This window comes from Rhinatrema bivittatum, chromosome 1, assembly GCF_901001135.1.
Source record: "Rhinatrema bivittatum chromosome 1, aRhiBiv1.1, whole genome shotgun sequence".
In the NCBI taxonomy this organism is placed as follows: Eukaryota; Metazoa; Chordata; class Amphibia; order Gymnophiona; family Rhinatrematidae; genus Rhinatrema; species Rhinatrema bivittatum.
This window is the reverse complement of record NC_042615.1, coordinates 223394343-223417641: the sequence shown is the minus strand read 5'-3', so window position 1 is coordinate 223417641 and position 23299 is coordinate 223394343. Positions and strand designations below refer to the sequence as shown.

Genomic DNA, 23299 nt, shown 5'->3' with positions numbered 1-23299 from the left:
ACTTAGGAAATAGCCACTGCTATTAATTGCATCAGTGGCATGGCATCTTCTTAGTGTTTGGGTAGTTGCCAGGTTCTTGGAAACAGGATGCTGGGCTTGATGGACCCTTGGTCTGACCCAGCATGGCAATTTCTTATGTTCTTGAGAATGGGCAAGATTCACTCCCAAACAGTGTGCAAAGCTGGTAGAAACTTTCTCCAATAGACAAAACTTATTGCAGTAAAAAGTGGTTGTACCAAGTACTAGTCTGAAAGGGTTGCATACTTAAGCAAGCAGCATTTTTCAGTTTTTAATTTTATTTTACAAAAAATGCAAAGAAATAGTGAATTGCAACTTTGAAAATTTAAGAGCATACTGGTTTGCAATAAATATACTGTCTGGAACAATCTGTGTTAACTGAAATTTGTAATCCAACAAATATGCTGATTTTGAAAGGGGTCAAATACTTTATGCCTAACTATATATTCAGTAATTTTGTTCTTTGGAATACTGTCAACCCATTTTACCCAGCACCGATGTCAGGCTCACTGGTCTGTGGTTTCTCAGCACATGCCTGGAACCCTTTTTAAAAGCCAGCATTACATTGTCCACCCTTCAATCTTCAGGTACTGTAGCTGATTTTAATGATAATTTACAAATTACCAACGGTAAGTATGCAATTTAATTTCTCAGTTCTTTCAGCATGTTAGGATGTATATCATCTGGTCCAAGCGATTTGCTACTCTTTAGTTTGTCAATTTGTACTAGTACATCTTCCAGGCTCACAGATTTGTTTCATGTCCTCTGAATTATCACCTTTGAATATAATTTCTAGCATAGGTATCTCTTTCCAAAAAAGAGCAAAGAACCTCAAACAGTAATGTATCAAATAGATAGATCAAGGATTACCTACTATCTTATGGGAAGTAGTATCAGATTAAAACAAGCTCTTGCCCGTAATAGACTTCAACCAGTAAGAGGCAAAAATATCACTTACAACATGCATACTATATTTATAAAGCACTCCTGTAGTGCCAACCAGAAAACTCTGCAAAGGAAGATACTTTGAGTTCCTATGGAATTAGACCTTTTGTAATGCGTGCTGGATGTAGGCTTGGCCCTCAGAAAGCCACAAATAAACAGAATTACCATTACAATATAGTAAACAAATCATTTCAAAGCAACCCTAACAACCTTATCTATGAAAAGGCAACACTGCACATATTGCAGGCCCTAGAACACCAATAAAACTCTTATTAGAAAGCCAGGCTATATAGATCCCTACACAGAAATTAAATGCTAGGAAAATACCTCACCTTGTTCATATATGCAGAACACAGAGAGACCCTCAACAAATACAGAATAAAGAGATCAGAAAGTATAAACATAGATGTGCTGAGAAGAAATGAACTGGAGCCCACAACAAGCCAGCTTCTATATATAGAGTAACAATGGAAAAATAGAAACATAACCATTCTTCATAAAACATTAAATAAAGTCAAGAAATATAAAACAATCATAATAGTAAAGTTATATTCATAAAAATATTTCAAATCAGTTAATGAACAGAATATTGTGATCACTATTTCCACATGGCCTTAAAACCAGTACTTCTTGCAACAAATCATGTGTTCCACTAATGATTAGGTTTAAAATAGCTCCATCCCCCCACTTGTCGGTTCTTGAACGAGCTGCTCCATGAAGCAGTCATTTATTCCATCTAGAAACTTTACCTCCTTAGCATGTCTGATGTGACAGTCATTACCCAGTCAATTATGGGGTAATTGAAGTCATCTATTACTACTATATTGCTATTTTTTTTTTAATACTTTCTATTTAATAGAAGGAGAACATGAATATAGTATACTCAGATTTACAAAACACAAGGATAGGCTTTTAACAATCTCCTGCCATCCCACAAGAGTGACATGTAGATGTTTGGGTTACCCACCCTACCCCAACCTCCGGTATCCACAGTGATCCTTTGGTTTATGTAAATAGTCCCAAATTTCCCCCAGATTGAATCATATTTAGTTTTTCACGCAGTAAGTAATTTTCCCAAACACAATGTCAGTCATTTATGAATGCTAATGTGATATGGTAGGAGCACTCTTCCATAACAGCGCTATCGTATGCTTAGCTTCCCTAATTTCTGTTAGCATTTCTACATCTGCCTGTTCATTCTGGCCAGCTGGATGGTAGTACACCCCCACTGTTATTCTATTCCCCTTCTCACGTCATTTCTATCCATAAAGATTCTACAGTGTATTTTGTTTCCTGTAGAACTTGACTCAATGCCCTCTAACATATAGTGCCACCCCTCCACCAATTTGATCCATCCTATCATTGCGATATAATTTGTATCCTGGTATTAGTGTCCCATTGGTTAACCTCTTTCCATCAGGTCTCTGACATGCCAATTATGTTTACCTCTTTATTCATTACTATGTATTCTAACTCTCCCATATTTTTTTTTAGACCTCTAGCATTTGTATACACACATTTCAAAGTATGTATTTTGTTTGAATTAACCTGCTTATCAGCTGACAGAGATCATTTGGAATCTTTCTGCTAAGTTTGCTCTTTATTTCAATGCAGATGGGCTATTTTAGCATTCAATGCAACATCTCTATCTGGATGCTCTAACATTCCAGTTTTGTTAGTATCCTTCAAAGATACATCAGCTTTTCCCCCATCATCTAGTTTAAAAGCTGCTCTATCTCCTTTTTAAAAGTGAATGCCAGCAGCTTGGTTCCACTCTAGTTAAGGTGAAGCTGATCCCACTGGAATAGGTTTCCCCCTTCCCCAGAATGTTCCCCAGTTCCTGATAAATCTAAAACCCTCTTCCCTGCATCACTCTCTCATCCACGCATGGAGACTCTGAAGCTCAGCCTGCCTCTGGGGTCTTGTGCATGGAATGGGAAGCATTTGAGAATTGAACCCTGGAGGTTCTGGATTTCAGATTCCTACCTAAGAGCCTAAATTTAGCCTCCAGAACCTCCCTCCTGCAATTTCATATGTCATTGGTATCCACATGAACCACAACAGTGGACTACTCCCCACTACTCTCTAAAATCTTATCTAGGGGGCACATGAGGTCTGTTCCTCTACCCCAGGGCAGGCAAGTTACCAAGCAATCCTCAAATCCAGCAGAAATCCAGCTACCTACATTTCTAATGATCGAATCACCCACTATAACAGCTGGGCTAACCCTTTCCTCCTGGGCACAAGGCCCTGAGACACATCCTCAATTCAAGAGGATAAGGCATCACCTGAAGGGCAAGTCCTAGCTACAGGATTATTTGCTGACAGACTAAGTTGATGGTCTTCTGTCAGGTGACCTTGCTTCTCCAAAGCAGCACAAGGGCTGCTTGACTGGAGTTGGGACTGCTCTGCTCTGTCCCTGAAGGTCTTCTCTATATACCTCTCTGTCTGCCTCACCTCCTCCAGGTCTGCCACTCTGGCCTCCAGAGATCAGACTCGTTCTCAGAGCCAGGAGCTCTTTGCACTGGGTGCACACACACAACATATCACCAACAGGCAGATAATTGTACACGTAGCATTTGATGGAAGAGACTGGACAGCCCCCTCAACGTGCTGCTGGATTACTATCTGCATCCTCGTTTTATTAAGTTGCTAAAGTTTTAAAGCTGATTAAGGAGTAGTTATGTCTCTCAATTGAAGGGGTTTTAAATTATTTGATGTCTTTTAAAATCTAAGGTTTTTAAATTGATAACTAGGTGACTTGTTAATATGTGAATAAATAGCAACAAAACTAAAATTAATCAATCACTAAAATTGGGGTTAATTGTATGTTTTGCAAACTTGCTGACATTTTTTAAGATTTTCCTCCTAATTGGACTGGAGAGGATATATTTAACAGAAAAAGAGCATGGTGCTAATGGGAGATGGGGAGGAGGGCGTGAATGAGAATCAAATTAATGACTAGTTGCCCAGGAACAAGTACGCTCAACCTTTTCAGATCAAGTCACTCACCTCTGCAAACTCACAATTTTAATACTTACAAGCAAATACAGTACTAACATCTACAATCTCAAAAAACAACCCAAAGTCCTATTTCTAAACACACACAATTCCTAACAGTAGCGAACTACTAGCCTTAAAAACTAACACAATGAAGACAGCCAGTAATAGTTTAACCCTTTAAGATTTTTTTCTTTTTTTGTTAGGGGGGGGGGAAGGATTCGATTTTAGAAGATCTTTCCCAGCAAGTCCAACTTACCACCAGTAGATAAAGGTTCTGCAGTCAGCAATCCATCTGGATTGACTTTAAAAAAATGTTTAAAGAACAAAGCAAAATAGAGGGTTTGAGGAAAAGAAAAAACACAAAACTTTTCTTTAGGTTACCAGTTTCCTTCTGCTCCTTTGGTGCTCCAAGGTCCTATCAAAGCCATCCTCTATTGGAATATGGCTCCATGAGCCTTCATTCACCATTACCCAAGAGTTTTCCCCTATTTTATACTCTCCTCCCACCTCAGTCCAGCCACAGCAGCAATCGTTCTTCACCCGGGGGCCACAAACCGTGGCTCCATCTGGAGCCTGGTGAATACAGACCCTGTGGCTGAGCACTAGATGTCACCACTGAGCCATGCCCGAGACTCCTTCCTCTCTGCAGCATCCCAGCCAGGATAGGAAGCAGGAGCTGCCCCTGTTCCCTCCATATTGCAGGGCATAACATTTGCTATCGAGTCACCAGGCCATCATGGCAAAGAAGAATTTGTGAAGAGATCTATACAGTCAGAACGAAAATAACTTGTTTGACAGTTTCAGCAGAGAAATACAAAATGAAGGGAGCTCTGGAGCTGGTGCAACAGGGAACTACTGCGCAAGGCACTTGAAAATGGTTTTTGCCTTTTCCAGAAAGTTCTAGAATATTCTGTTCAGTACCGAGCACAGTGACACAAGCCTCAAACTGCATGTCTTTAGAGAGATGGGTATTCTTTAACAGAAAGTAATTCTAAATATCATAATTTTACCTTCTCATGTAAAAACGGACATCTAGCGAATTAAAAGCAGCTCTTTGTTAGTTTTATTTTTTCAAGAAATATTTAAATTGCAATAGATTAAAACAGATGTCCTGCTCAGAAAATTGAAGGCTACTTAAAATATATATCTGAACCTTGTTAGTCAGTTTGATATCATAAGTTATGTCTAAAGTTCAAGAGCTACACAGTCAGCAATCTGGTTGGATGGCATAAAATACTTTTAAATCCTAGTTTTATCCCTTGAATACTCTACAGAAGCACAATCATTACAAAAAAACAGATTTAAAACTCTGCTTGCTACTTGAGGTCACAGCAGCTCATGTTTGCACTCCCAGCATGCCCTGGTAGAAAGAGATACAAGGATTATCCACTCCGCTCACATAGGAACACACATTTATTTTTTTTATTTTTAATAAAAAGAATGTACAAAAACTAAGTATAGTTTCCAAGTGCCTCAGGGTTTATATGGTGCAGAAGCCATTCTTCTGTGACCTTACAGCAAACCCAAGGAAAGTATTCTACCCGTTTATCAACTTTTTAGAAAAAAAAACAAAACAGAATATGGGGAGGAGGAGGGAAGAGAAGGACCGTAAGGCTCCATCTACTCCATCATCTTTTAACAGAACCACCACCTACCCTACCAAAAAAAGAAAACCTGACATTTTCATGTACGATCCAAGTTTTACAACTGGCTCTGCCCCTACAACAGCACATGGATCTCCAGAGCACTAATGTTTCAGCACCTCCTTCCACGCGCCATGGAACACCTTTTTCCGAGAGCCTGTATGCAGGTCCAACAAATGAGAATGAGCACAGTGAAGAGGCCCAAGGACCAGCATTCTAATTACAATTTTTCTGTCTGCGCCCCAATTAATTTAACATTCAGGTTGGCAGGGGTGCAGCGTGTGTGGGGCTGAATTGATCTCTGTGTGTTACAAGAAGATAAGCAATGAAAAAACAGAACAAGGAGGGGTTCAGTTGGCGAGAAGTGCGTGAACATAAATCATACAGATGAAGCCCATCTTAGCAACACATTGAAACTTGGAAGAGAAAACCTGACTATCTTCCAGCTGCTCTGCTGTTATGACAAAGAAAACAAAGATTAAGGCAGAAAGACATGACCTTTCATTTGCGGAATGTGAAATACAGAACATCCAAGTCGTTTTATAGTTTGCTGCCAAATAGGATAACCTTATCCCAGCCCAGCACACTACAGTGCAGCCTTCCATCAGCTCGGCACTTTGTTGAGGATAAAATGGTCAGCGCTGGAATGCCTGCCATGGCATGGGAGTGTACGTTACTTTGCAGGGCTGCTCAGTAAAAGATGCCCTTCCAATTCCTCGTCACTCCTCCTTGGCCTGCGATGTCATGCTGCTGAGCAACAGCAACGGGAGCAGCAAGCAGGCTGCACAGGTACTGAAACACACCTCTGCTCCCGCCAGCCAGTACACTGCAAGGGAGAGGTCGAAAAGAACGTTATTACATCAACAGGTGACAGCATGACTGGTCTACAATTACTTTGAAGGCACTTAGGTTTACGGTATTTGTTTTTTGGGTTTTGGGGGGGTTTTTTAGGGGAGAGATTACTACCTGATAATTTCCTTTTCCTTAGTACACACAGGTGAATCCAAAACCAGTGGGTTATGCATCTCTACCAGCAGATGGACACGGAGCAAAGCTGACATCACAGGATATATACCCCTGCAGTGGCATCAGCCTGCCAGTATTCTCTGAAAAAGCCAACTGTGGACAAACTAGCAAACTTTGATTAACACATAACCATTCCAGCACTCAGCAAACAAGAAAACATTGAGCTCAGACAAAGAGTGTAAGAACACTAATCTAGGGACTGAGCTGACACTTACCAATACTCCCTGCAACACACAGCCACGCAGGACATAGGAACATAAGAAATTGCCATGCTGGGTCAGACCAAGGGTCCATCAAGCCCAGCATCCTGTTTCCAACAGAGGCCAAACCAGGCCACAAGAACCTGGCAAGTACCCAAACACCATAGCACAACCCTTCGGCAGCCAAGGGTGGGAAGTTGGATTCACCTGTCTGTACCAAGAAAAAGGAAATTATCAGGTAAGCATTAATTTCTCCTTTCTTAGCATACAGACAGGTGAATCCAAAACCAGTGGAATGTACCAAAGCTACTCCCGAACAGGGCGGGAGGCTGCCCTCGGTCCAGTCAAAACTGCACGTGCAAAGGCTGCATCCTCTCAGGCCTGCACAGCCAGGCGATAATGCCTGGAAAAGGTATATAAGGAGGACCATGTCGCAGCTCAGTAAATGTCGATGGGAGACAACAATCTAACTTATGCACATGACACTGCCTGAGCCCTAGCAGAATGAGCCCTAACCTGACTAGGCAACAGCTGCTCAGCATACGCAGCCGTGACTACTTCCTTAATCCAGTGGGCTATTGTAGCCCGCAATGCCGATTCACCCTGTTTACTCCCACCATGGAGAATAAACAACCAGTCCGCCTTTCTGAGAGGTTCAGAAATCTCCAAATAACTCAAGATATGTCTTTTGACATCCAAGGGCCAAAACAGACAATATTCCTCTGCATTTCTTGACCAGACTCGGCAGAGAAAGTACGATTCAAGTGAAAACCTGAGACTACTTCTGGCAAAAAAGGAAGGAAATGTATGGAGCTATATCGCCCTCGGAGTCACTAGTAGACAAGGCCTGTAGTTCATATACTCAACACACAGAATAAATTGCCACAAGAAACACTGTTTAAGATCAGTTGAAAGATAGGGTCCACTAAAAAAATCCAAAACTAGGTTAAGACTCCGCAAGGAAGGACTCAGCCTGCACCCCTTCTGGGCTGCCTGGGATGAAAAGACTGAGACCTACTCAAAGGTCAAGTCCTCTGAAAAGCCACTGTTCTGTACGGTCAAAAATATCTGAACCCCCTAGTACGACCTTTCATGCTGAAGGATCGCAGAGCCTGTTTCTTATCCTGTGGTAAATCGAGGAACTGGGGACTTACCTCACTTATTGGCCATTTTCTCCAGCTCACTCCCAAATAACAGCGAGCCTTTAAAGGGCAACTTTGTAAGGTTAGACTTTGAGATTGTATTGGCCGACCAATTTCTCCACCAAAGCTGATGCCTGGCCACTATTACCGGAGCCAGCCCTCTGGGTCGAAGTGCAGACCAAATCTCAGCCCGCATCTGCCAAAAAGGCGGCTGCTGGTTCCATCACTGCCCTGGAATTTACACCAAATTCATCAAGCTCCTGAGAAAGCAACAAACAAAAGTGAGTCACCAGGGAGCAACAGGAAGCTATCTGCAAATTCACTGCCATTGCTTCAAAGGCCTGCTTAAGGATAGCCTCAATGCTCCTATCCTGTGCATCCTTCAAGGCCGCTCCCCTCCCCTCTATGGGAATAGTCATCCACTTGGTAACAGCTCACACAAGCACATCCACCTTTGGAAAACATAATCGCTCTCTTCCAGCTGGATCCAGAGGGTACAATCCTTTCAAGACTTGTCCCCCTTTAAAATTGGCTTCTGGGGCACCCCTGTCAAGATCAATTCTTGAATGGCCTCCATAACAGGGAAGAAGCCATGAAGATTTACTGAAAAAAAAATCAAAATGGGATCTTTCTTTGGCTCAGCCATGGATTCAGCCCCAGGTTCTCCCAGCATCTTCAATGTCTGGGAAATCAGACCTGGTAACTCATCTCTAGGAAAGAACCTCAACATAGTTCTATATGGCTCCAATCCCGGAGGAATTTCCCCATTCTCCAGGGAGTAAGGATTGGTCTCATCCATGCCATCTGGGTCCCTATCGGGAAGACCGGTTCCAGGCGTACCTCGACGCTTACCCGCAGCACCAAGCATGCAGGATTTCACCACTTACAATCCTGAGTTGTTAAGATTGACCAGGACCGGGGACTGTGCCTGAAGAATGAAGTGCAGTCCTTGAAAACAATTCTACCCAAGAAAAGGCAGTAGGAAGCATGCCAAAACCAGAGGCTGCTGTCCTGTGCCCACTGAACTACCTTCCCCTGCTGACAAACCAGTTAAGGGAGCTCCAAAATCAGATGAGCCTTCTGGCAGCTCTTTTCCAATTCCTGCACCAGGCTGAGAAGAATCAGACTTAGTAAAATCAGAAGGAGGTAATTCTCCCTGAGCCTCCAAACAGTGCTGACACAACTTTGAGGGAACACCAGGTTGAGATTCTCAAATATGACAAACAACACATAAGGCAAGGCACTTAGGTTTCTTCACAATGGGCGCCATAGTCTGTCAATACGCCCTAATAGGCATCTGACAACAGAGCACCCAAAAAAAAAAATTAGGCACTCACAGATAACGCGTACAACACTGTGCCTATGCAAATGCCCAACCTGAGCTCCCTCAGGTCGCTCAGATAATGTGCGCAAAAAAGCGCATGCATGAGCACAAATAGGCGCCCTGGCAGATGTTCCTATGCATCTAACTAGGTGCCTAGCTAGGCGCCCAACTAGGCAAACAACCAAACACACAACAGGCCATGTAGTATGGTGCATAATCCGATGAAAACTGAAGAGGGCAATCTGCAGTGCACAAAAAAAAAACCCACCATGGCCTACCACGCGGTGAACCAGATGAGTCTTAAAGCAGGGCCTAGCCGCAAGGGCTGCTCAACCTGCCAGGCAGCCCCTGTCCCCTGAACTCCAGAGGCGGGAATGATCATCAGATTGCATGCCAAGCACAGAGAACGGGGGGGGGGAGAAATCCATACTCAACTCCCCTTCTCTTCCTTTTTTTTTTGTTTGTTTTTTTTTTACAATATTCTCTTTACCTGAGCTCAGCTTGTCCCTGCTGAGTATGAGTCCAAGGTCAGTCTTCGGCTGCAGGGGGAGAGGGTATAAACCTTCACAGCTTTGCTTGGCTTCCTGCATCTGCTTGCCTTTCAACTGTTTTGGGTTTTTTTCTTTCAACAGTTAAGCCCTTGCCAGTTGAAAAACCAGCTACCGGACCAAGGCACTCATCTGAGGGACCACAAAAATCATATCAGGAATTCTCAACTGAGGGAGAGACCATAAGGTATCACCATAGGATAAGCAGGTCGAATTAATTTCCTCCTCCTTTTCTCCTTCAAAACTTTAAAGCAATTCCCAGTAGGGAGCTACATGTCCACCATCTGCCAGAGACGGAGAATATAAGCGGGCAGATGTCACTGCAGGAGTATATATACTGTGATGTCAGTTTTGCTCCATCTCCATCTGCTGGTAGAGGTGCATAACCCACTGGTTTGGATTTCACCTGCCTGTACTCTAAAGAAAGAGTAATTTTTGCCTGTTTTGCATCTGACACTTCCTTCAGTTCCTTTGGAGGGTTCCACCTCAATCAGAAGCTGCCCCGACAGGAGCTGCAGCACTACGAGCATTCATTCACATTTTCCCCATTCCACTCTATTCCCAGTCAGTGCAGCACAGTTGTTCCCAGAACCTGCACCCCTGAGAGTGAAGTAAGCGTGGAGGGGCTGTGAGCACGGACACTGCACTATTTGGATTTAGTTGCAATGCTCTTTTGCATATTTTGGCCTTTGAATTATTCTTTAAAATTCTCTGGGAGTGAATATTTGTATGCAAAAACCAATATATATTAAAAGACCATACACGGAACCCTTATTTGAAGGAAGTATATAACATGCCATGAAAAGCAACATGAAGGAAATTTCATCCTTTGGAATGTGGAATTTTGCTTCCCTGTTGAAAATGCCTAACTCCTAGTCTTAGTCACATTCTTCCTCGTTAGCATTCTTTCAGTTCCTCCTCTGCTAATTTGCCAAATGCTTTCTGTACTGTTGTCAGATAGATTTGCATGGCGCTTTGGATAAAAAGTGCCAGATGTACATAATTGCATGCTGTAATAATTTGTCCAGATTTTGTATTATTTTACTTGTCAAGTCACTGGCTCCAAGACAGAAGACACTCACCCGTTGCTGCAAGAATAGGCCCCACGGCTCTTGCCAGTGCCCCCAGGCTACGAAGGATTCCCATCACAGTGCCTTTCTGGCTAGCTGATCCTGTACAAACATGAATCCAACAAAAAGCAGTTCCAAAATCATTCTTCTGCTCCATTTAATGAAAAACATTCTTAAGCTCCAGCTCTGATGGGACTTGGATGTTTTTTTCCATTCACTGACAAACAGAATGACATAGACTGCATATTTTAAAATACTGCTCAACACTGGGCCACATTCAGGCCACAAACTTGCTCAGAATGTAGCTCACCAGAAATCAGAGGCATCAAAAAAAGCTGCCACCTTCACTGCATCACAGGGGCAGCTTCATAACAGTCCTGCAGAAAGTCACCCCAGCAGCGGATGGACACAGAGGGGCGGATTTTCAGCGCCCTGCTCGCCTAAATCCGCCCAAAACCGGGCGGATTTAGGCGAGCAGGGCCCTGCGCGCCGGGAAGCCTATTTTACATAGGCCTCCCGGCGCGCGCAGAGCCCCGGGACTCACGTAAGTCCCGGGGTTCTCGGAGGGGGGCGTGTCGGGGGCGTGTCGGGGGGGCGGGCCCGGTCGTCGCGGCGTTCCGGGGGCGTGTCGGCAGCGTTTTGGGGGCGGGTACGGGGGCGTGGCTACGGCCCGGGGGCGTGGCCGCGCCCTCCGTACCCGCCCCCAGGTCGCGGCCCGGCGCGCAGCAGGCCCGCTGGCGCGCGGGGATTTACGTCTCCCTCCGGGAGGCGTAAATCCCCCGACAAAGGTAAGGGGGGGGTGTAGACAGGGCCGGGTGGGTGGGTTAGGTAGGGGAAGGGAGGGTAAGGTGAGGGGAGGGCAAAGGAAAGTTCCCTCCGAGGCCGCTCCGATTTCGGAGCGGCCTTGGAGGGAACGGGGGGAGGCAGCGCGGCTCGGCGCGCGCAGGCTATACAAAATCGATAGCCTTGCGCGCGCCGATCCAGGATTTTAGTGGATACGCGCGGCTCCGCGCGTATCTACTAAAATCCAGCGTACTTTTGCTTGAGTCTGATGCGCAAGCAAAAGTAGGCTGATCGCGCTTCTTTTAAAATCTACCCCAGAGTCATTATCCAATTGGGCAGATGTGCACTTTGAGTTGCGCAGCACTGAGTACGTGCTAAAAATTTATCAGGCAAGGGCTCATCAGAAACTCCTCCAAAAGCATCTCTTGGAAGCACTCCTTCAAAGGAAGGGCAATGGATTTACGGAACAATCTCCCCAAGATGTAGTGGAGGCAAAAAACAACAACAGAATTCAAGAACCATGGGATAAGAACAGAGAATATGGAACAAGAACAGAAGATACTTAGACCAAGGAAAGTTTAAAGTCAGAAATCAAACAGGGCCTGCGAAACTGAAATGGGTAGGGAGAAAAGAAACAGTAGGCAATGACGGATTTAGGATTTTGCCCCCCCCTCTATCCCAGACAAGGGACAACAGAGAAGATCTTTGCTCTGGTCTGTCTGCTTCCCCTCGTGTTCCTAAATGACAGGAGGAGAGGGGCTGGATTAGGAAGCAGAGTGGCTTTTCTTTGCTCTCTGCTGTGTGTTCTGTCCTCACCCCTCTCCTCCTGTTCCCTACACAGGATAGGAGGGGAGGGGCTGGAATAAGGAATAAGAGCAGTTTTTCTTTGTTCTGCATTTGACCCCTCCCCTCCGGATTTCTCAATTGGGAAGGGGATGGCATAGAGCAGGAAGCAGAAAGCTGGTTTTTTGCTCAGTGATATTCAACACAGCTGGGAGGCAGCAAATCTTGTACTAGCCTGCTGCTATATATGGAGGGAGATGTAGTCAAGAATAAGGCTGAAGAATTTATTTGTTCTACTGAAAAACATAGGTGCAGGTTTCTCTGATTTATGATTCTCTAGAGTGGCCATGTCAGCTCAGACATTTTACACTGGTTATGTGGTCACAAAATATATAGATCCGTGTACTTGGAGTTATTTAGTACATCCTTGGACTTGACGGGCTGTATCTCAAGAAATGAGAATAAGGTTTTAGATAGAGATCAGGTTATATCATGGGTCATCAAAGCAGAGAATGAAATTAGGCACCACTAAGGAGTGACATACAAAGTTTCATCCTTTTTGCCAATTTAGAGTGAACCTAGAGTTGAGCATATAAAATCAACTACATATTTAAGAGGAGGAAACAGTTGAGACAACAGGAAAGTAGGCGATCTTGCAGATAATTCAGAGAGAATGTAATCATCCTTTGAAGAACTGAAAAATAAATGGACCAATTTTCAAACTGTCTACACATGGAGATGAAGTCTGCGCATGTGTTTTATCCACCACTCTTTAAAGGAAACACACACATATCTTCCCTTCCAAAACTGCCACATGGTCACTTGCACCTACTTTATCTGCAGGTAGGATTTCACTGGAGATGTAGGAGGGTAGGATCTGAAAATATCTTTGCATTTGATTTTCCTCCCGACCTAAATTCGCCACAGGTAGGCATCTTCCCAATGTGGGACTTAGTCACGTGCAGCTGATTTACATGGGTAAAAACACTTTTTGTCCATGCAAATGGTTTTGACAATTGCCTTAGATATTCCTAAAAGGCCTGTTTTCTACCTCCAGGCGAGGTTATAAATGCAGGGCCCAAACTTTGATTAAAACAAAATATAGATGCCAAAAAAAACAGGTATCGCTCTTGAGCGAAATACAAATTTACTTCAGAAGGGCAAGCAGAAAACTTGTATGTAGAACTGAAGAAATACTAAATGAAAATACCAATCCAAAAGATATTCAAACATGGGTAACAGGATTTCACTCAGGCAGGTTAACAATGGATGTGAAGAAAGTGCCAATATATTATTTTTGGGTCTGTTAATGTGGGAAATTATTTTAAGCAGTAGCCAGCTTGTGGAAGAGTACTGTATTGCAATAGAAAGGAATGAAGCAGAGAAATCACTGATATTATTAGTGCAATTATTTGATATAAGAGAAAAATATTCACTAGTTTACAACCATTGATTGTCCGAATATGTCTCTCCACCATTTTTAATTTTACCTTAAAATCTTTATCTTTTAATTTTTATTAATCTCAAAATTATTTTTTAACAATTTTTTAATGAAAAGAGGGGGACCTCAGTACTGATAGAGTATCTGAATTAACAGATTCTCATTGTCCAGTCATTGCAATCATAGGTCTCACTGCATCTCTTTTGTTTTTTCTATTGTTTTATAAAATCTGTTTTTCTGGCCATTCTCTGTGTGCCTTTTGCTAATGCGTCTGATTTGCACCAATCTTGGTCAATCTTCAATCATCTTTCTTTTTTGAATGGTGCCAATTTCCGTTGGTTCAATTACAAACACACTTGAGATTCAGCAGCTGAATGTAAACCGCAAATCAAATGCATTAGCAAAAGGCACATAGAGAGTGGCCAGAAAAACAGATTTTATAAAAAATAGAAAAAACAAAAAAAGATGCGGTGAGACCTATGATTGCAACGACTGGACAATGAGAATCTGTTAATTCAGATACTCTACTAGTACTGAGGTCCCCCTCTTTTCATTAACAAATTGTTAAAAAATAATTTTGAGATTAATAAAAATTAAAAGATAAAGATTTTAAGGTAAAATTAAAGACGGTGGAGACATATTCGGACAATCAATGGTTGTAGACTAGTGAATATTTTTCTCTTTCACTTGACACTAGTCAATCCCTAATTAATTTTTGAGGATTATTTGATATAAGACCTATAAGTTCTGAGAATACATGTCCCATTTTTCTTAGCCTGCTTGTAACAAAAAACAAGTCCTCAGATCAGATATATTGAAAGAGCAGTTACTCCGAAGGCTAACTGTGCAGATATCTAAGGAAAATAGGACAGTAGCCTCTTGGCCACTTCTAGCTGCTTGTTGTGGATGTGATAACAGACAGTTGGGGCCTAAAAGAACACATGGGGAGTAACCCAGAGAATAAACTAGGGCAAAGGTCAGCAGAATCAACATAAAAAGACCTATTTCAAACTAACTGTTTGAAATCAGAGAACGAACAGCTCGGAGGAAAAGCTTTGGAGCATTACCAATGGCTAACGAAGTGACCGATGAAGGCGGGAAAGCTTTTTGAACATTACTAGTGGTTAATGGCGTGACTGATGAACTGGTCTGATTTCCCAACACATTGTGTCCCAGATTTTCCAAAAATATATCACATTGGGAAATATGAGGGAAGTATTTTTGTATGTATATATTCTTTAATGCAGTCTCTAATCTTGTATGCTTTATTGCTTATTCTCAGACTTAAGTAAAACTTCTATGCTTATAAATAAGTATGTTGTATAATCTGACAAAATAATCACCAATTTTCCAACGTTAATCATATTCAGAGATTTTGGAGGAAAAGTTGTCAATTTCTGTACAGTAACAGTACTATTTGGGGGGGGGGGATGTAATTGTTGGACATTCTTTCAGGAGTACATAGAGCAATTCAAAGAAAGGGTGTTTCTGGTGCATCTGTTAGTAGCAAAGAAATATAGGATTTAAATGATTAGGTCTCAACTTTCAAAACTTCATCTCTCAAAACAGTGGAGCAATAATCCAAGAATACAAAGCTGCTATTGCCAAAAAAGGGCAAATTAATAGATTTTTAAAAATGGCAACATTTTATGGAGCGTCTACCTATAAACAAATTTAATTTATAAAATCCTACAAAAGTCAAGTTAGGGGTATGGAAATAGGAAGCAAGTTTGCTTACCGTAAAATAGGATTCTCAATAGACAGCAGGATGAATTCGCCAGGATGGGGGTCCATTCGGTACCATCGGATGGCGTCATCTCTCTAGCTCAGTAGACCCTTTTACTACTGAGCACGCAAGGGAGTTCCCATGCACGTGATGCCTCAGGAGCCCCTCAGTCCAATGCAAAGCTTAGCTTTAGTGAGGTAGTCAACTCTCCAAAGAGGCAGGTGGGCATTAAGCACGCCTAATTCATACTGCTCTTTAAGGAGAACCATATTTTCGATAAGCTAAGTTGCTTTCTATGTGGACAAGCAGCCCATGACAGGTGGGGAGGCCTAAGCCAAAGGCTGCAGTGGAGCACTTACTGAAAAAAGCAACTCCACACACACACACACCCCCACACACACCCACCCCCAAACACCTTACTTTAGTCCAGTCCTCGGCAGTGGAAAAAAAATGTTTTTTTTAAACACCGAGACAGCTGAAGAACTGGGGACAGAGTGACTGCCTGGCAGTAATGTGTCCTACAAAAAAAAGCAGCAGCCACAGAGGAAAGTTGTACCCGGCACCTACATTCACGCCATAGAATAGCAGGTAACCAGAAGACCTGAATTCCCAAATTCTGCAGGGTTTCTTTTGGGTGAGGAGGCTGGCTTTGGACATTCAGAGGTCAATTTTCCAAAGGGATTTACTGGAGTAAAATGGATTTTTTTTTTTTTAAACTCTCCACCCTGTAACATGACCAAAAGCAGGCTGTGTGGAGGTGTTCTCAGGGGTGGCGTTAACGTGGTGGATGCAAACTAACTTCAGGAAAAAGTAGGTGCACATTTCCACAGGGACCTTTTCCTGCTGGGGTTTCCAAAGGGAAAGGACGCTTACTCTTCCCCTGTGAGAACGGGTGCAGAGTCCATGGGTACGAGTACTCGTGCCACTGCGGGTAGCTCTAGAAACTGCCCTGTCCATATCTTGCTGCTGAAGTTTCAGTGACCAGCCCCCCCCGCCCCCCCCTGGTTTTTTAACTTTTAAGGTAATATTTTATAAACAAGTACTACTTACCATATGCAGACACCATAGCCGACAGACAAGGAACAACAATCGCAGCAGCTAGAACAGAAGAAACAGATCGTTTTGCAAGAGGACCTGGAAATGGTTTGGTATTACACAGCGGCTCGGGGGGGGGGGGACGACTGTCAGAGCAGCCATACTGCTTACTGCAGCAGGGAAATACATCGAGCCCCATGGCACTGCAGCAACAATGAATCAAGAGTATTAATCCAATTGTAAAATGGAAAAAAAAAAAAAAAAAGCCTGCACAAGCAAAGCAGTAAGGAACATCTGTAGAGTCTGGTCTTTTTTACAATTGAGATCGCCTCTTAAGGAAGATGTAGGTCTCAGCTGTTTCATTCAAACTAGAAAAATCCCAAGAAGTTAGTAGTAACCAATGCCCACAAGAAATGCTGCATGATTAGCCTTCTGCACATGATTAAAACCTTCCACCCAAATCAGCAAACTCGGAGCTCACCTGTGCTAATGCAACCATCTGGAAAAAGCTGCAGGTGCCTGCAGGACTGATTCAACATCCTATCTCAGTCCCCCCCAACTAATCTCTCTGCTTCATGGCTCCAGCCCCTTCCCTCCCAGGCAAAAACAGGAGGGGACATGAGGGACGAGGCTAAGGCTGGAGCAGACAAGGGCCAAGCCACTCTGCTCCCTAATCCAGATAGTCCCCTCCTTTCTTAAAGGGACCAGGAGGGGAGGGATGAGGTTGAGAGTGCACAGAGAAGCAGTGTTCAATCCATCAAAGATCTCTTTTTAAAGTCAAACCAAAGATGATTTTGATAAAGTTCCTGGATGGATTTATGCCCCTTTAGAAGAATTTCATCTTTATACAAAAGCTTCCTGAACCAGTACATGCGGCCAACCAGTCTCATTCAGGTCTTTGTCAACTGGTTTATTTTAGAGGCTCTGCAGCTGCTCTTGTCCCACAGCTGGCAGCAGAGTTGCCAACTGTCCAGATTTTCTCTGGACAGTACAGAATTTCAAGGCAGTATCTGGAACCAGATGGAGGGTTAAAATGTCCGGAAATTGTGCAGATTTTACCCCTCCAATCCAGCACAGCAGCACATCTGCTATCCAGCCTTAAGGAGCTGTGGTTTCACTCCACAGCCTACGGTGGTGCTATACTAAAAGAAACTGCATAAGCGCTTCCCTCTTTCTCTCCTGCAGCAACAGCCCATGCCGCGAGTCTCCTCCTTCAGCCTCCCTCCTGCGGCACGCAATTAAAGGCTGCCGGCACCTCTCCTCCCTCCCATGGCCACAAGTATCTCCCCTCCCGCCCACCGCGCAACAAAGGAAGGCCCCATGAGGCCATGGACAACTCCTCTCCTGTCCACGGTGAATTAAGAAAGGCCCAGCAGAGCTGCTGACACCTCCTCCTGCTGTCCGCAGTGCATAAGGACAGGCCCAGCAGGGCGTCAGCTGAAGCAGAGGCTCCAGCCTGACAGTGGCGGTAAGAGAGAGGGAGAGAGCACCAATGAGTGAGAGACAGTTTGTGTGCATGTGTGTATATGAGAGTGTAAATCTGAGACAGCTTGTGTGTGTGATAGGGAGAGTGCCAGCTTGTGTGTGTTAGACAGCTGTGAGAGAGAGCGAGCGAGCTGTGACAGAGAGCGAGACGTGCTTGTGTGTGTATTAGAGAGGGAGAGGGCTCCAGTAAGTGAGAGTCAGCTTGTATGTGTTTGTGTGTGAGAGACAGGGAGATTGTAAGACACCTGGTGTGTAGGAGAGAGTGCCAGTGTGCGAGAGAGAGAGAGAGATCTTGTGTTCAAGAGTGAGTGTGAGACAGCTTTTGAGTATGTGACAGTGAGGGAGATAGCACCAGTGAGTGAGAGTAATCGCCAGTGAGTAAAAGAGCTTGTGTGTGAGAGAGAGAGTGAGAGAGATCCTATGAGAGCACTTTTGCATGAGTGTGTGTGAGAGGGTGTGTGCACGAGAGCGAACATGTGTGAGAGAGAACAAATGTACATGTATTTTAGGGAGTGTGTGTATAGAAAGAGAGAGAGGATAAAGTATGCACCCTCTTTCTCCTCCCCCCCCTCCCCCAACTAATCCATGACAGTCTCAGGGTGAATGGAAATCAAAAGCTCCCAGGTATGTAGAGCAGAGGATAATTTTTAGCCTTGTTTTAAATATTGGACTTTATTTGATGTATCTGCTGTTTTGAAATATTTTATTGGTGTTTGGTAAGTTTAAATAAATGTTTTTAAGAGTTAATTATTGAATGTTATTCTATTCGACTCCTGTTTTGAAATATATATGCTTATCAGTATGGTTTTCCTATTATGATGTTTTATATTTCATGGTTTTATTGTTTGTTTTATGAGGAATAGTGATATTTCTGTTTTTCCATTCTTGAACTTGTTGCAATTTCCAACTGCATGTTTCTATTTATGCTCACTTTTTTCTGTCTGTGTTCTGCATGTGTGACCAAGATGAGGTATTTTACTAGCTTATAGTTTCTGTGTAGGGAACTATAGCAGCCTGGCTTGTTCTCTTTTCCTAATAAGTGGTGTATTGGTGTTTAAGATCTGGAGAAATATTTGCAGTGTTGCCTTTTCTTAGGTAGGGTTTTTACTGTTTGAGTGCTGGCAGTTAGTGCTGTTTTGATTCAGGAGGGTTTACTATATTATAATTCAGTTCACGCATGGCTTTCTGACCAGCAAGCCCACACCCAACATACATTATAATAGTAGGCCTAATGCAATATGGGTTCCAAGTGTCTTTTTTGCAAGGTTTTCCAGTTTGCATCACAGTAGTATGTGTAAATGGAGAGGCCGATATTTAAAACAGCACCTATCCAACTAAGCGCTGACGATGAATATTTAGCTACGATCAGCTGGTGCCACTTAGCCAAATAAGTGACTTATCCAGTTAAGTATGTCGCTGATTAAGTCAGGGATGGGGAATGGGCAGATCTCGAGGAGGCAAGTTAGTTGGATAAGTTAAATCGGCTATCTTGATATTTACTGTTAACCAATTTATATGGCTAATTCTGGTCAGGCCAAAAGGGCTGTCTTAAAGTTAGCCGGATATTTATTTATTTATTTAGGATTTTTATATACCGACATTCTCGATACAAATATCAAATCAGGTCGGTTTAGCAAGATATTAGCAAGATATACTTATCTTGCTAATTTTAAAATATATTATAATTATTATAATTATATATTATATATATTATAATATTAGCAATTAGCTAATATTATAATAGATATATTATAATAGATATATTATATTATAATATATATAGATATATTATAATTAGCAAGATATACTTATTTTGCTAATTTTAAGATAATCGGGTCTACTCAATGACAGCACTAGTTAACCAGACAAGTATATCCAGCTAACTAGCAGATCCATGTGACAGCTCATAATATACATGATATACATAATATAGCCTTCTATATACATATATATAGAACGCTATATTTTGAATCTATTATAACTGCATAATTTTTAATTGTATGTGAGTAGTGGGTCACACACAGCTGTAAGCATTGCCTAGTGAACCTAGAAGCCCTGGGATAGCAGTGGTGGGTAAAGAAGTGTGATATCAAGTTAAAAAGACAAGATAGGGATGGGGCAGAGCTGATGTTCGGCTGCATGTTTAAAATAAATAAATAGTTGTGTGAAAGGACATAAGCAAAAAATTGACTCCATGAGTCCAAAATGTTCAGAGTTTTCAGAGTTGAGAGTTGGCAACCCTAGCTGGCAGAGGTGGCATTAATTTCAATTACAGCAAGAAACTCCGCTGATGCTGAGCACAGCTTCCACATATGCTCAGAAACATGACTAGGACTTTCTCAAGAAAATATAAAAAAAAAAAAAATGTTTGCACTGTATTTCTATCTAAATTAAAAAATGTTAACTCAGTTAAGAGTTCAACGTTTTTTTTTGTACATAGTAAATTTTCTCTCTCTAATAATTGAAATGGTGTTTAAAGGCAATGTGCAAGATTTTCAATTAAAAAATGATTTTTGGAAATCACGTGACGCAGTGAACCCGGATGGAGGGGTAATCCAGAGCTCTGGGTGTCAACCCCTGTAATAAAGTGCCATCTCTGGAAATCCACGCATTTACACTATCCAACTATCGAGCACTGCTTTCTTAGTGCATGGGCAGATTTATTACATATTTGCCCAAAGTAATCAGCACTCGTTTCGCTAAAAAGGAGAGAGAAAAACCATGACTCAGCGAGTCGAAAATGGCTGCCGCAAAGGAAAACTCCCCGCCAACTCCGGGTAAGGATGTAAATATCAATGTCCTTATCGAAGTTGTGGTATCTGCTTTAAGCACACGTTTCGATGCCATTTTGGCACAAATCTCAGCAGTGCAAGATTCCATCTCAGACTTTGGAACGTGCCTGGATGCGGTTGAGGGCCGGGTTGGCGTCGTTGAGGATAAAGCGTTGGCAACAACGATAAAAATTCAAAAGTTGGAAAAGCTTTTAGAAGACCAAACCGACAAGTTAGACGTCTTGGAGAATAGGTCCAGGCAAAATAATCTGCGCGTGGTGGGCATTCCAGAATCCATCGAGGAAAGACAACTAAAGCCCCTTCTAGAGAAAGAGCTAGCCTCCGTGTTGGGCCTAAAATGGGAGTGTGGGCCTATTGTCATCGAACGCGCACAGCACCTGGGAGGTATTTCAGCAAGCCAGACTAAACCTAGAATGGTTATTTTTAAGCTTCTGAATTACGCTCAAAAGGAATATATTTTACAAGCCTATCGGAACCAGCAAGAAATGCGGTTATTTGATCACCGAACCTTACTATTCCAAGATTTCTCTCCACGAGTCACTCAATTTCAGAAGGGATTTACCCCGATATGCTCGGAGTTAAACAGACAGATCAGATTCGCTTTACTCTATCCAGCAAGACTGCGGGTCTGGTATTATATTTCAGCGCATAATTTTGACTCTGCGGAAGAAGCCCAGGCATTTCTAAAGCATGTGGTGGGCCCGGATAAGCATGGCTGAAGTTGCATAAATGTTTTGCTATTTTCACATCTTTGGCAGAAAGTTTTATTTTCGCTTGACCACTGTACCTATAATTGTATGGGCAACTTGGGAACAAGCCTTTAAATTTATATTCTCTGTTAAAAGAGTTTGCATAAACACACGTGTTAATGTTTAAGTTTCAAACGTTGGTGAAAACCGGTATTACGTGCACGGAGAGGATCACCTTGCTGGTGGCTGAAAGGAATCAGTAAGTTTTGCTTGGGAATTTTTTTTTTTTTTTAAGTAAACTATTGGGGTATATTATTTAGTGTGTTTGTGCTTTTAATAGTCAGTAAGACAGTTAATAAGCAGAAGTTAGTGTGTTTGTATTTCCCAACCCACCCACCCTAACTCATCCTTTAATTTATAGGCAGATGCTACTTTCACACTTTAAAAAAAAAAAATAGCCTTTTAACTTCATGACTCCCCATACCTTATTGAGAGTTTGATCATTCCCCTGCAGGCCACTACCAGATATATACTAAATACACTAATATATTTAAAGGATGCTAATTAGACACATTCCTACTTCCATAGTAACCTAAAACTTAATCAGGAACTAAACAAATTTAAGATGAAGGCAGCAATCCAGCAGCAAGAGGGGGGCCTCCCAGTCTTTTGCATCAAGTGTCACATGTATGATTTTTTACCCGCCAGTGAGAAATTGTACGTGTGCATCCGTTGCAAAGAGCTCCTGTCTCTCAGAGAATGAGTGCGATCCCTGGAGGCTAGAGTGGAAGACCTGGAGGAGCTGAGGCAGACAGAGGTATATATATGAGACTTTCAGGGACATAGTAGCCATGGCCAACTTCAGACTGGCAGCCCTGGTGCTTGGAGGAAGAAGATCTCATGATCGGAGAGCATCAACCTGGTACAGCAGGAAAGGATCCTGTAGCAAGGACCTGCTCTCCAGGTGGTGCATTGTCCTTTCGCACCAAGGATGTGTCTCCCAGGGCTATTGCCCAGGAGGGAAGGGTTAGGTCGGCCATCATACTTGGTGATTCGATTATTAGGAATGTAGACAGCCGGGTGGCTTGTGGGTTTGAGGATTGCCTGGTAACATGCCTACCTGGTGCGAAGGTGGCGGACCTCACGTCAATTAGATAGGATTTTAAACAGTGCTGGGGAGGAGCCAGCTGTCATGATACATGTGGGTACCAACGACATAGGAAAATGTGGGAGGGAGGTTCTGGAAGCCAAATTTAGGCTCTTAGATAGAAAGCTGAAATCCATGCAGGTCCCCAGAGGCAGGCAGAGCTCCGGAGTCTCAATGCATGTATGAGATGATGATGCAAGGAAGAGTGATTCAGTTTTGTAAGGAACTGGGGAACCTTTTGGGGAAGGGGGGGGGGGGGGGAGTCTTTTCTGAAGGGATGGGCTCCACCTTAACCAGGTTGGAACCAGACTGCTGGCACTAAACTTTAAAAAGGAGATAGAGCAGCTTTTAAACTAGAACAATCAAACAGCGCATGATTCAGATGCATTAGAATTAGGGCATCCTACCAGTGAGGTTCCAATAATAAGAAAAGTATTCCAAGTACCTGTAATTAAAAACTCACCTGAGCTAAAAAATTCCAATTTATCCCTATCAATTA

The 23299-nt window shown here is 42.8% G+C and overlaps 1 protein-coding gene across 1 annotated transcript in view; it reads right to left on the bottom strand.

Annotated features, from left to right (window-relative positions):
- Positions 1–5361: 5361 nt before the first annotated feature.
- MFSD10 (major facilitator superfamily domain containing 10) overlaps positions 5362–23299 on the bottom strand; it is a 77167-nt gene continuing 59229 nt past the window's right edge. Inside the window, exons 10-12 of the mRNA XM_029592067.1 lie at positions 16703–16750; positions 10932–11021; positions 5362–6435 (exon numbers count right to left, since the gene is read on the bottom strand). Coding sequence (XP_029447927.1) covers positions 6329–6435; positions 10932–11021; positions 16703–16750 — 245 coding nt within the window. The 3' untranslated portion in view covers positions 5362–6328. The remainder of the gene's footprint in view (positions 6436–10931; positions 11022–16702; positions 16751–23299) is intronic.